This window comes from Struthio camelus, chromosome 1, assembly GCF_040807025.1.
Source record: "Struthio camelus isolate bStrCam1 chromosome 1, bStrCam1.hap1, whole genome shotgun sequence".
In the NCBI taxonomy this organism is placed as follows: domain Eukaryota; kingdom Metazoa; phylum Chordata; class Aves; order Struthioniformes; family Struthionidae; genus Struthio; species Struthio camelus.
In genome coordinates this window covers 52,651,685-52,669,764 of record NC_090942.1, presented here as the reverse complement: position 1 = coordinate 52,669,764, position 18,080 = coordinate 52,651,685, and the positions used below count along the sequence as shown (strand labels likewise).

Sequence of the window (18,080 nt, the reverse complement as noted above, 5' to 3'; positions counted from 1 at the left end):
TATGCCTTTTCTGTAAGTAGTGGAGGGGCTTAATTGTGATTTTTGCAGGTTTATAAATGTTGAAACCAGCAGCATCTTAATTGTGCCTTTACTATTGTAATTTATGCTTAGCTAAATTATACATTGAAAAAGAGTATTTTATGGCTTAGAAACATTACTCAATAATTTTTCATTCCCATCTTTCTTATAGCTACACTTGATAACTTTATACTATACTTTTTATTATACTTAGCGATTTAAACAATAAAATATTAAAATACAATATTATAAGATGTAGCAAGAAGCGTTATATTCTTTTCTAACTATATTTTGACAGAATCCTTGAGTGCAGTGTGTATCTATGTTCAGTTGTTCATCCCAAGTTCAACCGTAACTTACAGTGCCTCCACTAAAAAAGCTGCAAGCATCTGAGAAAGCCGAAACTAAATCTGAAAGAAATTTCCTTTTAAATAAAAGTTCAATCATGGAACTTTCAGTAGAATTTAAAAAGAAATCAAAAGTTTGTATCATTTGATCTCTTTTTGGGCCAGTTTCCTCAATGAATTCCCAGCTCTACTTGAAAGACTAGACTGGTAAAGAAAAGTCAGAAGGGTTAGGCATATAATATCCTTCTTAAGAAGAGCCCCATTCAAATTTAATTCAACATTTCTTTTTCAGTTATTTTCACAATGCTATTTTCAAGTTATTTTCAAGCTATACCAGAACTTTCTAGTCTGTGGCATATAGCAATTGCCACATAAATTAATTCTCCGTTTCTCCAGATGTATCTTGCACATCTCTATCTGTAACAATGGCCAGAACGAGATATTTCCAAAGTGGAAGCCCTCAAGAAAGAAGAATATGCCCTCAATTTTTAGCTTATCTTGATGTGAAATGGTCAAGCAGGAAGTTAAAATTTTAAGAAAAAACTTAAAGAAACCAAACAAGCTAAAAAGCTGTGGTATGCTTTTTCCAAAGAAAAGTGTCAGAAAAAAGAGGATGAAAATTTTGAAAGAATGGTCCAACGATCATATCTAATGGAATTTTTTTCCTCACTTATTAGTCTTTTCTTTATCTTTTCCAGTAAGGTGGCTGCATTTAGGTAGGTGGCATTTACTGTAAAAGCATGTCAGGGTTCAGTACTTTTCTGTGAAAATGTTAACAGTATCTATTTTACTTAACCATAACCCTGATGATGCAATTCTTTCAAGGTATAGAACAAACTAGTTGAATGATTTGCTCATAAAACATTTTGGATATGGTACAGAATTCATTTCTACTTAATTGTAGAGCACACTGCTCCATCAAAGAGTCTCTGAACTGTTCTACCAGGGCTGTCTCTGAAGGCAGACAATTTTATTCTTCAAATCTCATTCAGTCCTTACCTTCGACACTAAAACAGTCATACTGACATATGTTTGTGACAATATCTCACATGGACATTTCTATAGCAGAAACTAGACGGTAACCACTAGAAGTATTTGAAAAAGTGCACTGAACCACCAAGACTTCATCTATGGCTAGTAAGATTAGAATCAGATCAGAAACAGAATTTTCTAGTCCCCTTATTCATGCCAGCCTCCCATCATAATTCCTATTACGTTGAAAACATTTGCCATGTTTTCACAACAGCCAACAATTTCTTAAATCTTTTTTCCTAAACAAGAAGATTACCTTCAACATGGCTATGTTTAATTCACCTTTACAGTCAACCAGCTGCACCATTGTGCCTCTTGGTTCCCGTTGTCTTGAATTCATGTTAACATCAACTGTAAAATACATTTCAAGTGAAATTTCAGATAACAGAAGCAGAACCAAAACATTCTCAGTAATTTGAAGAACACACACCTTTTTTCTGCCTTTATCTTTGAGACTCTCAATAGTAAAATAAGTGAGCAAGAACAGAAGACAGCTCCAATTTGAGATATTAGCCAAAAAAAAAAAAAAAAAGGAAAAATCTTAATGCTTATTCTTTCAATAATGACTGATTTTTTCGGCAATATTTGATATGAACATTGTTTAAAGTATGACAAGTTTCTGCATATACAGTTGTTAAAAGTGAAAACCTACATCTGAAATAAGTTGCAGAATAAACTCACTTTTTTACCATCCTTATAAATTACCTTTTGTACTTGACACCATAGTTCTTCTTGGCTTCCTCAAGCTTTTGTTATCAATAGAATAGATGCATTTTTCCACTTTTTCAGGTATATTATTTATTGTGGCAGAAAGGGAAATGATGAAATTCATTTTGACTAAGGCTAATTTATTCATAATTTGTTGGCTGAACAGTGGAACCATTGCTGAAGACAGACTCCAGTTAAATATGTCTTCCAGTACCTAAAACAAAGGTAATAATTGGAAATAGTTTGGAATGACATATTTTACATTTTTGTTGTTCAAGGCATATTCTGCTTCTATTAATAACAGTGTTTATCAACATACAATAAACATGACAAATATTAGTAACATGCTCTTAGTCATTATGGAGGAGTTTCTGTTTTCCTTTCCAAACTTAATTCACCCCCTAGTAGCACTTGCTAGAGCCTCAGTGACCATTTTTCCAGCAGAAGGTGCATCTATGATACTACAGCTATTCCTCTGTGTGGGTTTTAGTTTTTTGCATTGTCCATAGCGCTCTTTGAGCTAAGATGGTCACAAAAAGTAGGCAGGTAAATCTGTAATTCAGAAACCACAGTTCAAAACAAGCTCTGTCTCTACAGTTGACCCGAACTGGGAAGATCAGCAAGGAGAAAAATTCTTCTATCACACCATTCTAGCATATTTCACAGAATCTTTTCATTAATTATTATTCCATCCCTCTTTTATCCTGAGTTTAATATTCTCACTTTATATTAACAGATTTAGAAGTAGAAAGTCTAAACAGCTTTGCAAATTCATGTGTGTTCAAATCACAAGCTCAAATAAAACAGCTTCAAAATAAGTCTGAAACAAGTGGAAACACCTGTGTTAATGAATCAAAAGCTGTCAAAATAGAAATCTCATTTCTGTTTTCTAATATCAGCTGCTGTAAGAGACACACAAGCTTAGTATACATGAAAGAGATGAGAGTGGAGAAAAAAAGTGGTGCCGTCTTCTATTTTATCAGTTTGTTTGTATGGTACAATTCTTATGCACATTCTGCTAACATTTACCCCTACTATCTCAATGAATCTCTCACAAAGCAAGAGATAAAGATTAAAAATGAAAAACAAAAAAGAAGTAATTGATGAACATGCAATTAACTAAAATGTCGAATGGTTATTAATTAGTTAGCTTACAGATCCCCTTCTTTTTTCAAAAATGGACTTCAGCCCCAGTCTGAACTAGGACAAACCTATGAAGATAGCTCTAATAGAAATAATAAGATTAGATGGAGTTCTTGGTGCTTTAAGCATGATGGATAAATGTCAAACTCTACATAGCATGATGAAAACTGAGTTTACTAGCATGCTTTGCTCAGACAAGTCACACATTGGCACATATTAGTTTTCCCATCTGAAAAATGGTGACAATGGTACTTTCTTCTCCCTTGAGAGGGAGGCCATAAAACTGAAAATTTATGAACTGTCTAGCGTTAAAGCTTGAACTTTTTCAGAACATTGGGTTTTTTTTTTTTCTTACCTGTAAATTTGTAACAGCCAGGAGAGATTTTGAGGAGTCAAATTTCTGAAAGGCCTGTAAAAGGGACAAACCCCAAAATAAATAATATATTTCAATGTGAGCATAAAATGAAAGTGAGTTAACAGAGCAGTGGACAAGTGTAGTGCATTTCTGGCTATACTTTGAGGGCTCTAAAAATACCAACAATTACTTGGCTTCTGTGGGCTTTTCATTTTTGAACCCTAGCCCTAGATCCAGACCTATCCCTACACCTCCTATGCCATTCAGTGGGACACTTCAATGTGAAGCAAGGGAAGAAAAAGGCAGAAGATGTAAACCAACCAATGAAAATCCTCATCCAAATTCTATGGGCTCTACAGACACCAACTGTGACTTGCCTTCTGTGTTCTTCATATTTCTGAATCCCAAACTTAACCTCTGGCTCAACCTCCCCTTGAGAGCTCTGAAAACAACAGTTATTCCTTGGCTCACATGTACTTCAATTTTCTGAACTCTAACCATGATTCCAGCCCTTGCCCAAAAGCCCTTTACTTTTTCACCAGCAGACAGATTTGTGTACTGAGGGGAAGGAAAAGGCAGAGATGAAGATCATTGCCCTCATCCTAACTGAGAACTCTACAAGCAACTATCACTTGGTTTCTTTGGGCTTAACTTTTATTAACCCTAACCCTAACTCCACTGCAGGCCTAGCCCTGAACCACCTCTGTCATTCCCAGGTACATTGAGGCTTTCTCCTTACTCTAAGAGCTGCACAAAAAAACAGCAATCACTTACCTTCTACCTGCTTCACACCCTAACCTAAGCCCTAACTCGGTACCTCCTCTGCTATTCACCCAAATACCCATCTGTTAACCTAGAGTTAGAGAAAGACAGGTGACAAAATTGAACCCTAGACCTCATCCCAACTCTGCAAGCTCTTCAAACACCAATAAACAAATTAAGGAAAGCACTAAAACATGTATTTTAACTCCATTAGCATCAGTAAGGATTAAATGCATTCCTTGGCGTGACCATGAACAGCAGCTTTGCAGAATCACTTCCAGTAAGGGTGCTCATAACTCTTTATGGCTCAACCTAGAGAGGATGTAATATAGCTATTGCTCTAAGGAAAAACACCAGACTTCAGTTTCTTATCTTCCCATGCAGTTAATATGAAAATGTCACTCTGATTTGTTGGCTACTGCCAAAAAAGATAGCCCTGCTCTAGTTCCCAGCCACAAACCTCTGCCACTTTGTGCTGGTTCTAGCCATTGTGAGGCTGCAGAGTAAGGTCAGTCAAACTGCTGACCAGCTGGAAACTCAAATTCAGGGTGTCCGGTGGGTTAATTTCCCTTCAAACCAGCTCATTAAACTCCATTTGCTCTGCAGTTCTAGCTTCACTGTATTCAACATAGGTTAGGGGAAGAAAATGTGAAATCATGGAGGTGGATTAGGAATTCCCCTTTCTTCATGAGCCTGTAGTTACCCCTAGATTAGAAACATTACTTTACTCCATCTACCAGGTGTGACTGAACAATCAAGGGAAATACATGCTGTTATCAAAAAGGGGTGGCCCTACGTTCCCCACCATTCCTCTATCACATGTTCAATACAGCTCCCTAGCGCTGGCACAAGTACTTTGTTGTGGGGTGAAGCCTATGTAAAAGCACCACCCAGATAAGTGAGACCTTGACTACATCTGCCCAGCTTTAACTCACTATATGATTCCGGGATGTGCTGTGAAAGCAAGGAAAGGATAGATAATTATCATGGCAGAGGCCTTCCCAAAAGGTCTGGACTTTGTCTGCCCTGCACTAATGATTTAGATATGAAAGAAACAAAGAAGCACAGGTGAACTGTTAACAGCTTTATATCCTTGTAACATATTAGTGACACAGGTAAGATCACTAAGCGGCTTTAGATCTGGAGAACCCTGCTTACACTCACCAGGCCTAATCCTGTTTTGCTGACTTGCATTCCCAGGTTGACCTCGGACTTGCCTGATCCCCGACCTGCCAGGTCACCACAGACTTGCCTGATGACCTGAAGTCTTGGTTGAACCTGGCTACCACGAAGAACCTGGCTACCACGCCAGGACCTGCCTTGCTTGCCGCACTCAGGGGTGGTGGGACGTGGCACTGGCTGGGGGGGCCCCTGCCCTGTCGGCCCTGGGACCCCCTGTGACTCCCGGCTCCCCAGCCATGAGGGAGCAGCCTGCCCTCGCTGCACTGCAGCAATAAACAACGAGCCCATTGGCAGCTTACGCTGATTGTCTAAATTAGAAAGCAATCAACTGGGAAAACAACAGCCCCTGTGTGTAACACGTCCACCAGCATCCCACATCACCCAGGAGGATGAGCCTGAGGTGGAAGCACTACACGTAAAGGGCAATCCACTAGCCAGGACTCAGACATGTCGAGCAGCTGCAGCAAGTGTCTGGCTCCCCCAGGACCATGGTGCCAGTCCCAGGTGGATGGGGCCATGATTGCTCTGTTCTGTATCGAGCCTCTGTGGCAGAACAGATATCGCTATCCTCCTGCTACACTCATTCTGCTTAGTAAATAAAATCTAAAATTTGTGTCACAGAGTGGTGCTGGTTCAGCTCTTCTGGCTACCTCACCCCTAAATTCCCCTGTGACACACACACATGACCACAGAGTCAGTGGACTGAGGAACTGACCTGGCTGAACACTCTCTGTTCTCCCAAAGGTTAGCTTCAGTAAGTCAGTATAATTAGAACTAGACTCCAAAAACCTTTGGATGTGACAAAATTTTAAATAAGCAAACCATATAGTTGTCATTGTTAAAAAAAAATCAAAGAGCACAGGGCCATATACAGTACCGAAACCTACATCTGTCTTCCAAAACTGATCGGATTCCAGGATAACAACATCCTTCTTAAAGGAACTAGCTTTTTCTACTGTACAGAAGCAAAACCAAATACATACATTCGAAAAATAAGACATTCACTTGGTAACAATATATGGCTTTTTTTTAAATAGAGAAAACATTAACTACTCTTCCACAATTATTCTAACCCCCAACTGACAAACAACAGGAGTATTCAGGGCATCAGATCTGAACACCAGAATATAATACTATATATAGAAAGCTACACATACTAACATGTACTCCTTATCTGAGGCTGTGTAAAAGGATTATTGATAGCAATCTAAAATATTACAAAATCAAGTAATGCCAACATCAATGTATACATTCTATGCATTACAATTATTTATATACATTGTATATAAATATATAAAGTATATAAACCATGTAAAGCATATAAATATACACATAAAATATATATATCTATAAATTAAGTGTATATATACTTTACAAGAAAGGGAGAAAATAATGAAGTCAGTGGGAATTTTGCATTCATTTACAACAGCACTCTATCAATTCTATCAGTTCTATCAATACTTTTTATGTCTAAATATGAAATCATACATTTTTTTTCAACAGTTGTATCTGTGTAACCCATTGTATAAAACAGATGGCACGTACTTCATGAAGATTTTCAAAATTTATTTTTCTCTTTGCTGTTCAGTGAGAGAAATTCATCTCATTCAATGTCTACTATTTAACCTGCCTATTAAAAGAGACAGGAATTTTAGGATTTTTTAACAATATGTAATAACTTTCAGACTTGGGATATTTGTAGTTTCATGAAGAGAACCAAGTGTTATAGTTCAATGCTATCGTTTCGTAGTCTTTACCTTCTTTTCCTCAATTTGCCTGTAGCCTGCAGGTATTTTCCATGGAATTCTTTCACCGCAATTAAGCAAACACAGTTCATGAAAGGCCTCCGTAAAAAATCCTATATCTGTAAGTACTTTAATCTATGAACAAATAAGAGATGCTTTGATTTAAATTATTTTCAGTTATTCCTTTTGCTCAAAATAAAATGTATTAGCAGGTAGTCGTCAAGTCGATTTGGCTATTGAAATAATATGTTGATGGAGTATGTTATTCAATGGTAAGGAATCTGTTATGTTTTTTAACTAAATAAATGAAATGTCAAAGATGGGTCTTTCACCTTTAAACACAAAAAAGTCAAAAAACACACACATTCTTCAAAAACTTGTTCTGATGAAGAAAAAGTCGTAATTCATCTGGTTAGAAGATGGAGTGAAAATTGAAGATCAGCCCTTTATCAGTATCTGTTTACTCACCCAGTTTCCATAACCCATATCAGCATTTCCTGAAAATATCTAAATCCTACAAAAAGACTTTAACTCTCACTACAAGTTACATTCCTTTAAAAAATCGCATGGGATTAAAAAAAAAAAAACATAAGCGCATGCCATCATGATACTGGTAACAAATAGGGAAGTGAATATTACAGTATAAAAATTATTTAAATTTTGTACTTAAGAAAATATTTTTTCTTAAATATTCTTAAATATATTTCTCTCAGTGGAACAAGAGAAAAAGTGTCAAGTAAAAAGGTTGGATCTAAGAGGGAAGATCTTATGACTACATTTTTAAAGAGATTGCTTGATAAATGGAGAATAAAAATATATGATGGAGGTGTTTAACAGTCTCTGTAAACATTAACAATAGAACTAAAGAACCCATTACTAAAATTAAGACTATAAATAATAATAGCATTTATAAAGTAGTCCTACTCTATAGTCCATTGAGCTAAGAAACACTGAGCAACAGTTGAATTTTAAAGCATTTCTTTTGCAGTTCATAGTAGGGATATACATATGAAGAAATATTAGATCAACTACGTTTAACAAAAAAGTGAAAAGCTTAGTTCAAATACAATATGCTGTGTGAATCAGAAAGTTTCTTTGATTACCTTAAAGATTCTTCCTTCAATACATTTAGCTGGGTCCTGGCAAATCTCAGAAACAAAGTATTCGTACAATGTGAACAGTGGTAAAATCTGTAGGAAAATATTAGGTGATCTAGTCATAAATGCCATAATGGGTACAATTACATGTATATTGCAATTATATGTCACAAATATATAGGATAATATAGTAGTACTGCTGTCACCGCCACAGGGCAAGATACCATCATTTCTTCTTCTCTTCTGTTCCAGAAGGATGACTATTTTACAGCACTCTTCAGCTGGCTAAAGCTAGCCCCTAATTCTTTAGTGCTATCTTATATGTGATTCTGAAAGTAGAATATAAAGTTTTCTCCAAATGATCCTCTTGGTTCAAGTTTGTTTACCATACTGCTGCTATGTACGTCTACTGGAAATATCTTGATAAAAGGAATTTCTAACAGTGTCTGTGTTTTGATGCCAAAAATTTTTCAATAAAAGAATAATAGGAATTGCATGACCTTTATAAAATAAACACTATAAACACAAGTCTAGCAATTGTTTAACAGAAATTATACTAATTGTAAGGTGAAGTGGATGCTGATGAGGTTTACTGACAAGCTGAGCTGCATTAATTTCAATGGGAATGTTTTTGTAGGGGTAACTAACCAAAAAAAATCTGAGAACTGAGTTTTAGTAAAGTATACTATACACTTTATTTACTATTACATCGATCACAGGACTTTAGAAAACACAGATTCTTTCCTAACAGTTATATTTATTTTTTGAAACTGAAAGAACTTCTAAAATTTAATTACTTCTACATTTTGCTTCATTTTATTTCATAATTTTGCTTCATAAAATGTCCCTCAGCTTGGAAAAAGAAACATCATTGATACTTTCTTGTTAAATGGACTTTTAGTTTTTCATAAAGTAGCTTAATACTTCAGTATTTGGATTACAAATGCTTGAGGGGAAGGTGTTAATTGTACTGATTCAGTTTCCAACCGAAATCTGAAGTGCTTCTAGAAAAAGTCTTTAAAGTCTTTTTTTTAATAAAACTTGAATCTTGATGTATTTTGATTTGAATTTAAGTGTCAAATCAGCTTAGTGCTCACCACTCACAACATTCCTACCCGCTGAACATCAGTGGAAATGGAGCTCTCATCCTGCTGAAACTGTAATTGCATTGACCATGATCTATGACCTGGATCTATATATTCTGCTGGTACAAGTGCAAAAAGCATCAAAAAATATGCATGATATGTGAAGCTGGCAGTTAAATTAAGTGTCTCAGCCTCCAGTTAACTGCCTGCTCCTTGATCTCACTTGATCTCCCATAGTGAGGGCAATTAGACAAAGCTCAGTGAGCTCCAGTAGAGCAGGATGGAAAGATGCCATATCAGTAGGTAAGACAGACAGACGGCCTGAAGTTCCAGAAGAAACTGAACCAGTGAATGGCTTGCTGACAAAAAAAAGAGGAGTAAAGTCTTTCCTCTTCTTCACTAACCACTCCTCCATCTCATACCCTCCAGTCTTTTTCTTACTACCCTGCTGCCAGCCACATGATCCTCTCCCCTTTCTTGCCCTAACTCTGCCACTTGCAGGACCCTTTCATAAGCAGATGCAACTCATTACAGAAGCAAGAAAACTACCCAGTTTTTCTGCTGAGGAGTTTTCTGTCAAGCAGGGAGTTGATTCAGTCATGGGGGTATCCAATAGCCACCGGACATCGTGGCGCATACAGGCCCAAACAGGAAGATAGGCAGAGTCACTCCTTTTCAGTACTAGTGAGGTAGTATCTATGTATTCCAATATACAGCACTGCACCTTTGTAGGAAGTTGGATTAAACTGGAAATGGTGTGTCATTAAGTGGAAGAAATGGTCACGTGGTCAAGTTAAGAATGAAACTGTAAAAAGAGTCCATACAGAGGAAGAAGAGAATATGAGGAGGAGAGGTGTGTGTGAAGGGGGCTTATATTTACTGAATGTGGAAGTAAAATTATTGAAAGCATGCTGGACATATTGCATTTAAAGTAATTCTGAGTACAGTGTATTTCAAACTGTATATAGTAGGGAATTTCCTCCAAAATGCCTAGGAAAGGCAAGTGGACTATGCGTTGTCATCTTCCTGAATAAGCAAGCACCCTGTATGTTCTAAAAATTTTAGGCATCAAGCTATGCCTTTTCTCTCCTTCAGTGTTGCAAAATCAAACCATACAAGTATTTTACCGCAGCTTATATGGCTTCATAAGTATATTCAACACAAAAAGTAAGACATGATGTCCTAAAATTCATTTCTAGTTTTTAAAAGTTATACTTACTATTAAACTTTGTTTTGCACAATGTAGTTCAAACATAAGGAAATTCAGACTTGCAATTACAGTGGAGATATCAGCTCTGTAGCGATCGGAGAACAAGTCAATGCCAGGAATAAGCATATTTATTTCATATTGTGCGTAATCACAGTCAGACGTGGGATGTGGAAGAGAAGCTCTAAACAGGGCCTGAAAGTAATAATAACGAACTGTTTGTAGAAAGAAACATGCATTAGTGGAACACAAAAAAGAAAAACCCAACCCCTGAGACTCATAAAAGACTTCATAAATGAAATTCAGTCAGTGTCCAAGTACCCAGATAAAAATAAGAAAAATCTTAAAAAAAAAAATTTACTGCTTTATGTGTGAACTTGATGTAAAAAGAAACCAGGCGATAAGTAGTCTAAGGTAAGTATTTCATGGCATGGGCAAAAGAGAAAAATTGATCTCGATGAAGAAAAATAACTATGACAGATTCCTCGCTAAGTACAGTGCAGGTAACGCAAAATCTTGAAAAAGGGCCAATGGCTCTTCTCTTCAATTTTAAGTCACAGCATTCCAAATAAATCTCTGGAAGCTCTGGAAAAAGCCTAGTGAATTAATAGGGAATTCTTGGGACAAGCCTCTGATCAGCAGATAGAAACAATTTAATAGTCTATTCTAACACCTCCAGGATGAAGGAAAATGAAGAGGAAACATCTGTTCAGATAATTTTGGGGAAGTATTCAAATACTTCTTTTTATCAGTCTGAGGATGTCTCATGGAAAATGTCTTCCATCAGAACGAAAAAAAAAATTTTTTACAAGCTAAGAAAGCTAGTTTGATTTTACTCAGCCTTAGGTACTTGCTCAGTCACTACCTCAGATGTTGCTTCTGGGAAAGACCCTGAAGCTTTACAGCCAGGAAAAGGCTGGTTCTGGTCTCCATCGGAGACCAGAACACTGCAGCCATTTCCTTAATGCCCTGAGTTCACAAAGATTTCTGCTACTAACATCAGAAATAACATTTCATCTCTTCAGATAAAAAATACTATAGCAAGAGAGGCCTACATTCTGCCTGCTGCTTTCTCTACACCTTTACAAAAATATTTAAGTAACCTCTGATACTAATTTTCAGTCGAGAGAGAAATGGCTGTCAGACAAGGCCAGAACCTTGACTACGAAAGTTCTGTTTAGTGAGGAAAGGAACTGAGGACAGAGCCCTGTTCATCATCCTGATATGCTGCAGAATATCCATTTACATACTCAGATCTGAGATGCTAACCAACCTAAAGCCTACCAGAGGAGGAATTTAAATTAGGTTATAAAAGAGCTTTCCAAATACAGGAACAAATTATGGGCTTGAACCTAGCAAGGTACAGTGACAGTAATTGATTATATTTTTCAAGACTCTCACCCAGCAAGCTGCTCCTATCCCAATTAATATCAGACCCACTTCAGTCAGTTGCAATTATTTCTACCATTATACAACAGTAACAAATGGTTACTGCTATTTCTGTCACAAGGAGGAATCAAAATTGCTCAGCTTTGTACCACCAGCAATTACAGTGCTTGCAGCTAGTCAAAATTCTCGTTTACCTCCGATTCTTCAACGCCTTCTCTCTTTGCTGAAATTAACAACATCTTAAACGTGCCCGAGCTCAGGTCACATAATCACAACTGTAACTGACACAAGGCACTAGACAGGGGAGGTGGTTTGTTTCGGAAGAAGCTAACTAACTTCCTGATGCTGCACTGGGATGAGTTAGCCTTGATCCCGGTGGAGTCTGACTGACAGAAGAACTGAAATTCTTTTTCCAGCATCACTTTTGTTAGTGATGGCTTAAAGCTTCTTTTTAAAAGTAAACTGAAATCACTTTTTTCCTCCACAGTTTATTCCTGAAAGTTTGCTAACTTAATTTTAATGATCTTGTTTTCTTTGTAAATGAAATCCTGGACTGTTATGACTATCCTCTATTTTCAGAAGAAACTTCTTACAGAGTTGAGATTTTGGTATTATAATCCAATATTTTTCAGCGCTAGAAAAGATTCAGAAATATCTTTTCTGTTCTCCTGGTTGAAAACGTATGACAATCTGTGAAGACTCTGTTCAGAACAATGACAGAGAGCACCCTGCTATTTGTTGATGCTGTCCAGGTCTTCTTGAGAGAACACTTCAAGAGAAGAAAAATATATTTGACTGCCAAATTTTTCTGCCATCTTCACCTTTTAGTATTTCATTATTTCTCTGAAAGAAAACTAGCCTCCTACTGAAGTGATAATTTTCAGACTCTAATACAGGAATAATGTTAAAAAACAGAGAGTAAATACAGTCTAATGTGCATAAATTGTCAGCTCCCTCTGATCTGCAGTCCTCCTTTATAATCAAAATAAAAAGAAATATTTTAGCAGAGGGCTATTGAGGAATAAATCTTAAAAGCATTTTGTCAACTTCATGAATTCTAACCGAAATTATATTCTTACCTTAAAGAGTACAGCAGAAAAATAGCAGCATTTAGTTCTTAATCTCATATTTGATGTTATGATATACCTGAAGTACAACAAACAGTAAGAAATGTGAATGTGTCCATCCATTTAAATTATTTAAACTCTTATTCTATCTAGCATAATAATGATACTAACTAGATGTTTTTCATATCTGAAAATAGTTGCCTGTTCTATAGAAAGGTGCTAAGCCTTTAGAAGGAAAGGATCATTTGAGGAAAAGTACGTGTAGACAAAGAGAGCTCTCTAGATTCCCTTTACAGTTAAGGGAGAGAAACAGGCAGTTTAAGAGCAAAATTCATCTCATCCAAAACTGGAAAGATTAAACAAGTCACACAAGCCATACCCTAAAAGTGCCTATTTCTTTCTGTAAAAGAAACTTAAGCTAACTAGATATGTACACTTTTACATAGTTAGGGATCTAGCTAGATGAAATGAATCCCACCTAGTACCTCACCAGAGCTTTAAACCATCACGGTAATGGGCAACAGCTCTGAGCTACAATATCAGAAATGTCCTTTAATCTTCATTTTGCAGTAAGAGACTTAGTTCCTCTAGAAAGAGCAACTCAAAGGAAGGGAGTCTAAAGGCACAGATCAGATCTAAGTAGAAAAAATCTGCCTGAGGGAGAAGCTGAGAGGATAGCTACCTCCAGCTCCCTACCAGGAACTGGAATGCACATATCAGAAGTAAAGGCATAGCACACAGCACAGAAAACATGGGCTACAAGCACCTGTAAAAGCAGTTTCTTCTTCTCAGCTTGCCCAGATGAAACTCAGCCCTTTCATGGGTACTAGTAACGTCATTTAGAGCTGGCTTGGATATTTCTAAATTTTATATTTTGTACATTTTATGTACTGTAAAATACATTGAGTAACAGCTCAGAATCACATCTGTAGTATTTCACCAGCAGGCAAGCTGCTGTAAATATTACTAGACTATAATATTTATTGAGGGTAGTCTTTCATATAGTAATTCAAATTTAATTTAGTTATAACTCATCAGAAGATGAGTCCTTCAGGTAGGAAATCTGCCGTCAAGATACATTAATATTTACTGTGCACAATTGGAAGATGTGACGTTTCAAATGAAAATCTATATGACCATAAAATCCTTGTGCTTACAATTTTTGATCATTTTATTTCATTTCAGTGATCTCTTCATATAACATAGGTTGCAATTAGGATCAAAGGTGAGCACTCCAGAAAAGGGAACAAATAATTTTCTCCAAAAGAGCAGCTTTCCTCCTGAAGGGAAAAGTTTCTTTGCTCTGGATGAGTCTTTTTTATAACAATTCTTTAGTGTTTTTAAATTATGTTCAAGATGCCTAATGTCCTGGATGGGCAGTTCTTTTAAAATATATAAAGAAATATAGATATATATGCATGCATATTATGCACGTGCGCGCACGCGCACACATACACATACACATGTAGAAATACTTACTGGGCTATCTTAGCTGCTAAAACTGCTGCATGTAAACATCCCCAAATTCCAGCCCGAGAAAGAAATTTCTGACTCATATCAGTAGATCTTCCAACTGCAAAGCAGTCTGCAGCATTTTTTGAAACACCTAATTCCTGCCAGTTGTTAAGAGCATCAGCAATGTTGAGTGTTTCATCAAGGGCTTGACACCAATATTTAAAAGCAGCTCTGTAACACATAAAAACATACTCATCATATTGCTGACATTTTCCAAAGTGGAAGATAAGACTGGCTTTATTTCACTTTTATTGCAGTTAGTTAAAACTGCTTCTGATTAGTCAAAAACTGAAATATAGTTTCTACAACATAAAAAGATTCCATTCCTGGTCAATACAATCATGGGGACTTTTACTAAGGCTAAATTGTCAAATAAGTATTACTTCCTAAAACCACATGGAGACACTTAACCTTACAATTAGCTAGCAGAGAAAAACAAACCATTTCTAGAAAATGCCTCTCAAAATATAGCTAACATTGAGATAGATGAAAGAAGTTATATGGACCTGAAGACAGCACATGAACTTAAAAAGAGAGTTTAAGCCTGTATGAATACCAAATAAAAAAATTAAACTATGCTCTTTTTTTAATTCCAGTAACTATATACCTCTTGTTTCCAGCATAGAAGTGAAGATTTCCAAGTTCATGTAGAGCCTGAACCTTGAGGTCTCTCTGGTTGTTTATTTCAAGGATTCCTGTTATTTATTTTTTAACCAATTAGAAAAAACATTGTCATATTATTAAATCAGTTACTGAATCTCAAATAGATTCCGCATGAGAAGGTGATGTGCATTCATATGTAGTTCAATGTATACGATTTTGTAAGATTTTTTGCACAATTTGAAAGATGCATATTTTACCTTTGAATGTACAAGTTCCTATCTCATTTCCCTAACTCTAAAAATAACAAGAGTCATGGATCTATTTACTTAAATTGTTGCATTTTTGTTTTCTCAAACTTCTCAAATTTCTTTCTCATCAAGAGAGAAACTAGGAAGCAGGCCTCTGACCAGAGCCCTGCTAAAGAAGACTGTCTACATTACAGCACAGTATCACTGTCTCTGGCTCATTTTTGAATACTTTACTTCAAATAAAACTGCTTAAAACATTTGTTGACTTGCTATTCTTAGTCTGCTGTGTCACAGACCAAAAAAGGTAGCAGCACTGAACTATAAATGTGTAAATAAAGTCATACTAGAATGCAATACGGAAATCAAGCAACTAGGTATCATATTCAAATACACAGAATCTGAAAGGTCTTTTTCTTGGGAAAAAAACTATCATGGAATTAAAATGACTCTGTTAAACATGAGAGCAGATTTTTAATTTGGGATTAAACAGTGTAACTCCACTGAAGAAATGCTTTTTTGTAAGAGGAGATAACTGCAGAGGATATGCACAAACTAGTGGCTTGTTTAGGACCTAAGGCAGACCTTTTTTTTGAATTAACAGGAAGAAAGCTATGTATTCCTGCAGACCACCTATCAGAGAGTTAAAACTGTCTGACAGAGGGAATTTAGACTAGAGTGAACAGATGTGAACACAGGCAGAATGATGTTAGATGTTAGCTGGAAACAGAATTTTATAAATATTTTACCAATTGTTTTTTCATAGGAAGAAATAACTACTGGAAGCTGTGACTGTGGTATTGGTTTACTCTCAACCATACTGGAGAAATTAAATTTTTCTTGAGAAAGGTCATATGGTGTTGGCAGAAATGTCAGCTCAGCTCCCACATTAAATTCCAGCCTTCTGTTTGAAGAGCTCTGACTGATTGTTCTTCCAACATTTTCTAGATCAGAAAAGCAATTTATATGCTCAGTTTAGTACAACATTGCTTTGTTTCCTGCATCCCAAATATTCCCCCACCGTATTAGTCAAACAAATAAAACATAAATATATGTTTGTGTGTGCTCTACTTCAATCTGGTTTTCTATGTCTTGATTCTGTCTGCGTGTCTCCTTTTAATTGGACTCAATGGTCATAACTCTCTGGTCAGCTCAGCCAAACAAAAATATGTGCCCAGTTAGAGAAAATAAACTTAGCAAGAGCTGCCAGTTGTCCAGAGGTGACAAGTTATTAGGCATCAGAATACCCAACATGGAAAAAATGCTTACAAGTGACACAATTGTACGGAAAAAAATATCTATCATCCAACCATGGTACACAGATCGTAGGAAATCAGGCTTACAGATTGTGCTTACAGAACTCCATATATTATTTTATATTAGGAAACTAGAAAGAAACACTAAGTATAAGCAATTTGATATTAGCAGTACTGGGTTATATTTTGGCTCTATTAGAATTCAAATATTTTCTATGCTTTTTTCTAATTCTCAATAACCACTAAAACTTGTTAATAAAGAACTGTTCTTTTCACTGCTTCCTATTTTAACTGCATATAAACTTTTATTGTTAAGGGAGAAACACCTCAATGCATAAACTCACCTTGTGTGTGTGCAAGAAATAATGAAAGTAGTTTTCTGCTGTGTCTCAGTGCTCTGCTGTGATATTTAGATTTTTCTAGAGTTTCTCTAAAACATTTCAGTGTGTCATTCACATGAAGAGGTACACAAACTAGGGCTTTTGCTTGACTGCAATCTAAAAGGAATTAATAATTATGAAGAATAATTTTTCGCTATATAAATACACTTTTTAGCAAAACATCCTGTAAAACACATATCTGAACAATTGCTGAGCCTCAAAACTGAAATGTATGGATATGATTCTTTTATCACCTTTGTTTTCTCCAAGATTATAAATTAAAGCCAAACTATCACACAGTGAAGAACAGCACTTCTGAGCATTTATGTCTTTTCCCGTGTTACCTTCTAGTTGTCATGTGACTCCTACAGTCTCTGCACTCCATCTGCACAGGGCGCGCACCAGCTCAACTCTCTGCTCTGATTCTGGACTCTGGAGTCCGGCAACAAATCTTTTACTACAACTGCTCATGCCAGTTACTACGATTCCTGTAGTTTCTACATACCAAAGCTGTGAGCTGGCAAGCGCTCTCTTCTGAGCATATAATGTTATCTCCTCTCACATATGGTATTATCTGCTGTTTAATGACTTTCCTCAGTTGAATTCCACACAAAGCTTTGTGTATAATGCTTTGACATCTTTTTGATATGAGGAACTATGTTTTACAAACTTTCATTAATGACTAAAATGCTTTAATCCTGACTGGAAAGAAAAACGTCTATGGGTAAAAGAAGTATTCTGTCACCTTTTCCTTCACTTGAGTTTTTCTCTCAACTCTATAAATGACAGTGCAGCTTCGCAATAACTTCTGTGTGTAACTGTGGGCATCCATCAATGCTCACAGAAAGCCAGACCAAGATCACCGAGTGCATACACCATGCTGTAGGTCATGCAGCAGTTGGATGACAACTGCTTTTCTCTAGTCTCAGATCCAGTTTGGAAAG

General features: G+C 36.3%; 1 protein-coding gene across 1 annotated transcript in view; it reads right to left on the bottom strand.

The window, feature by feature from the left end:
- Positions 1-18,080, bottom strand: part of CFAP54 (cilia and flagella associated protein 54) — a 116,332-nt gene that overhangs the window by 32,642 nt on the left and 65,610 nt on the right. Inside the window, exons 41-51 of the mRNA XM_068938295.1 lie at positions 17,101-17,253; positions 16,250-16,444; positions 15,260-15,347; positions 14,617-14,823; positions 13,150-13,216; positions 10,694-10,876; positions 8,396-8,482; positions 7,305-7,427; positions 3,604-3,657; positions 2,103-2,319; positions 1,654-1,748 (exon numbers count right to left, since the gene is read on the bottom strand). Of these exons, the coding sequence (XP_068794396.1) occupies positions 1,654-1,748; positions 2,103-2,319; positions 3,604-3,657; positions 7,305-7,427; positions 8,396-8,482; positions 10,694-10,876; positions 13,150-13,216; positions 14,617-14,823; positions 15,260-15,347; positions 16,250-16,444; positions 17,101-17,253 (1,469 nt within the window). The remainder of the gene's footprint in view (positions 1-1,653; positions 1,749-2,102; positions 2,320-3,603; positions 3,658-7,304; positions 7,428-8,395; positions 8,483-10,693; positions 10,877-13,149; positions 13,217-14,616; positions 14,824-15,259; positions 15,348-16,249; positions 16,445-17,100; positions 17,254-18,080) is intronic.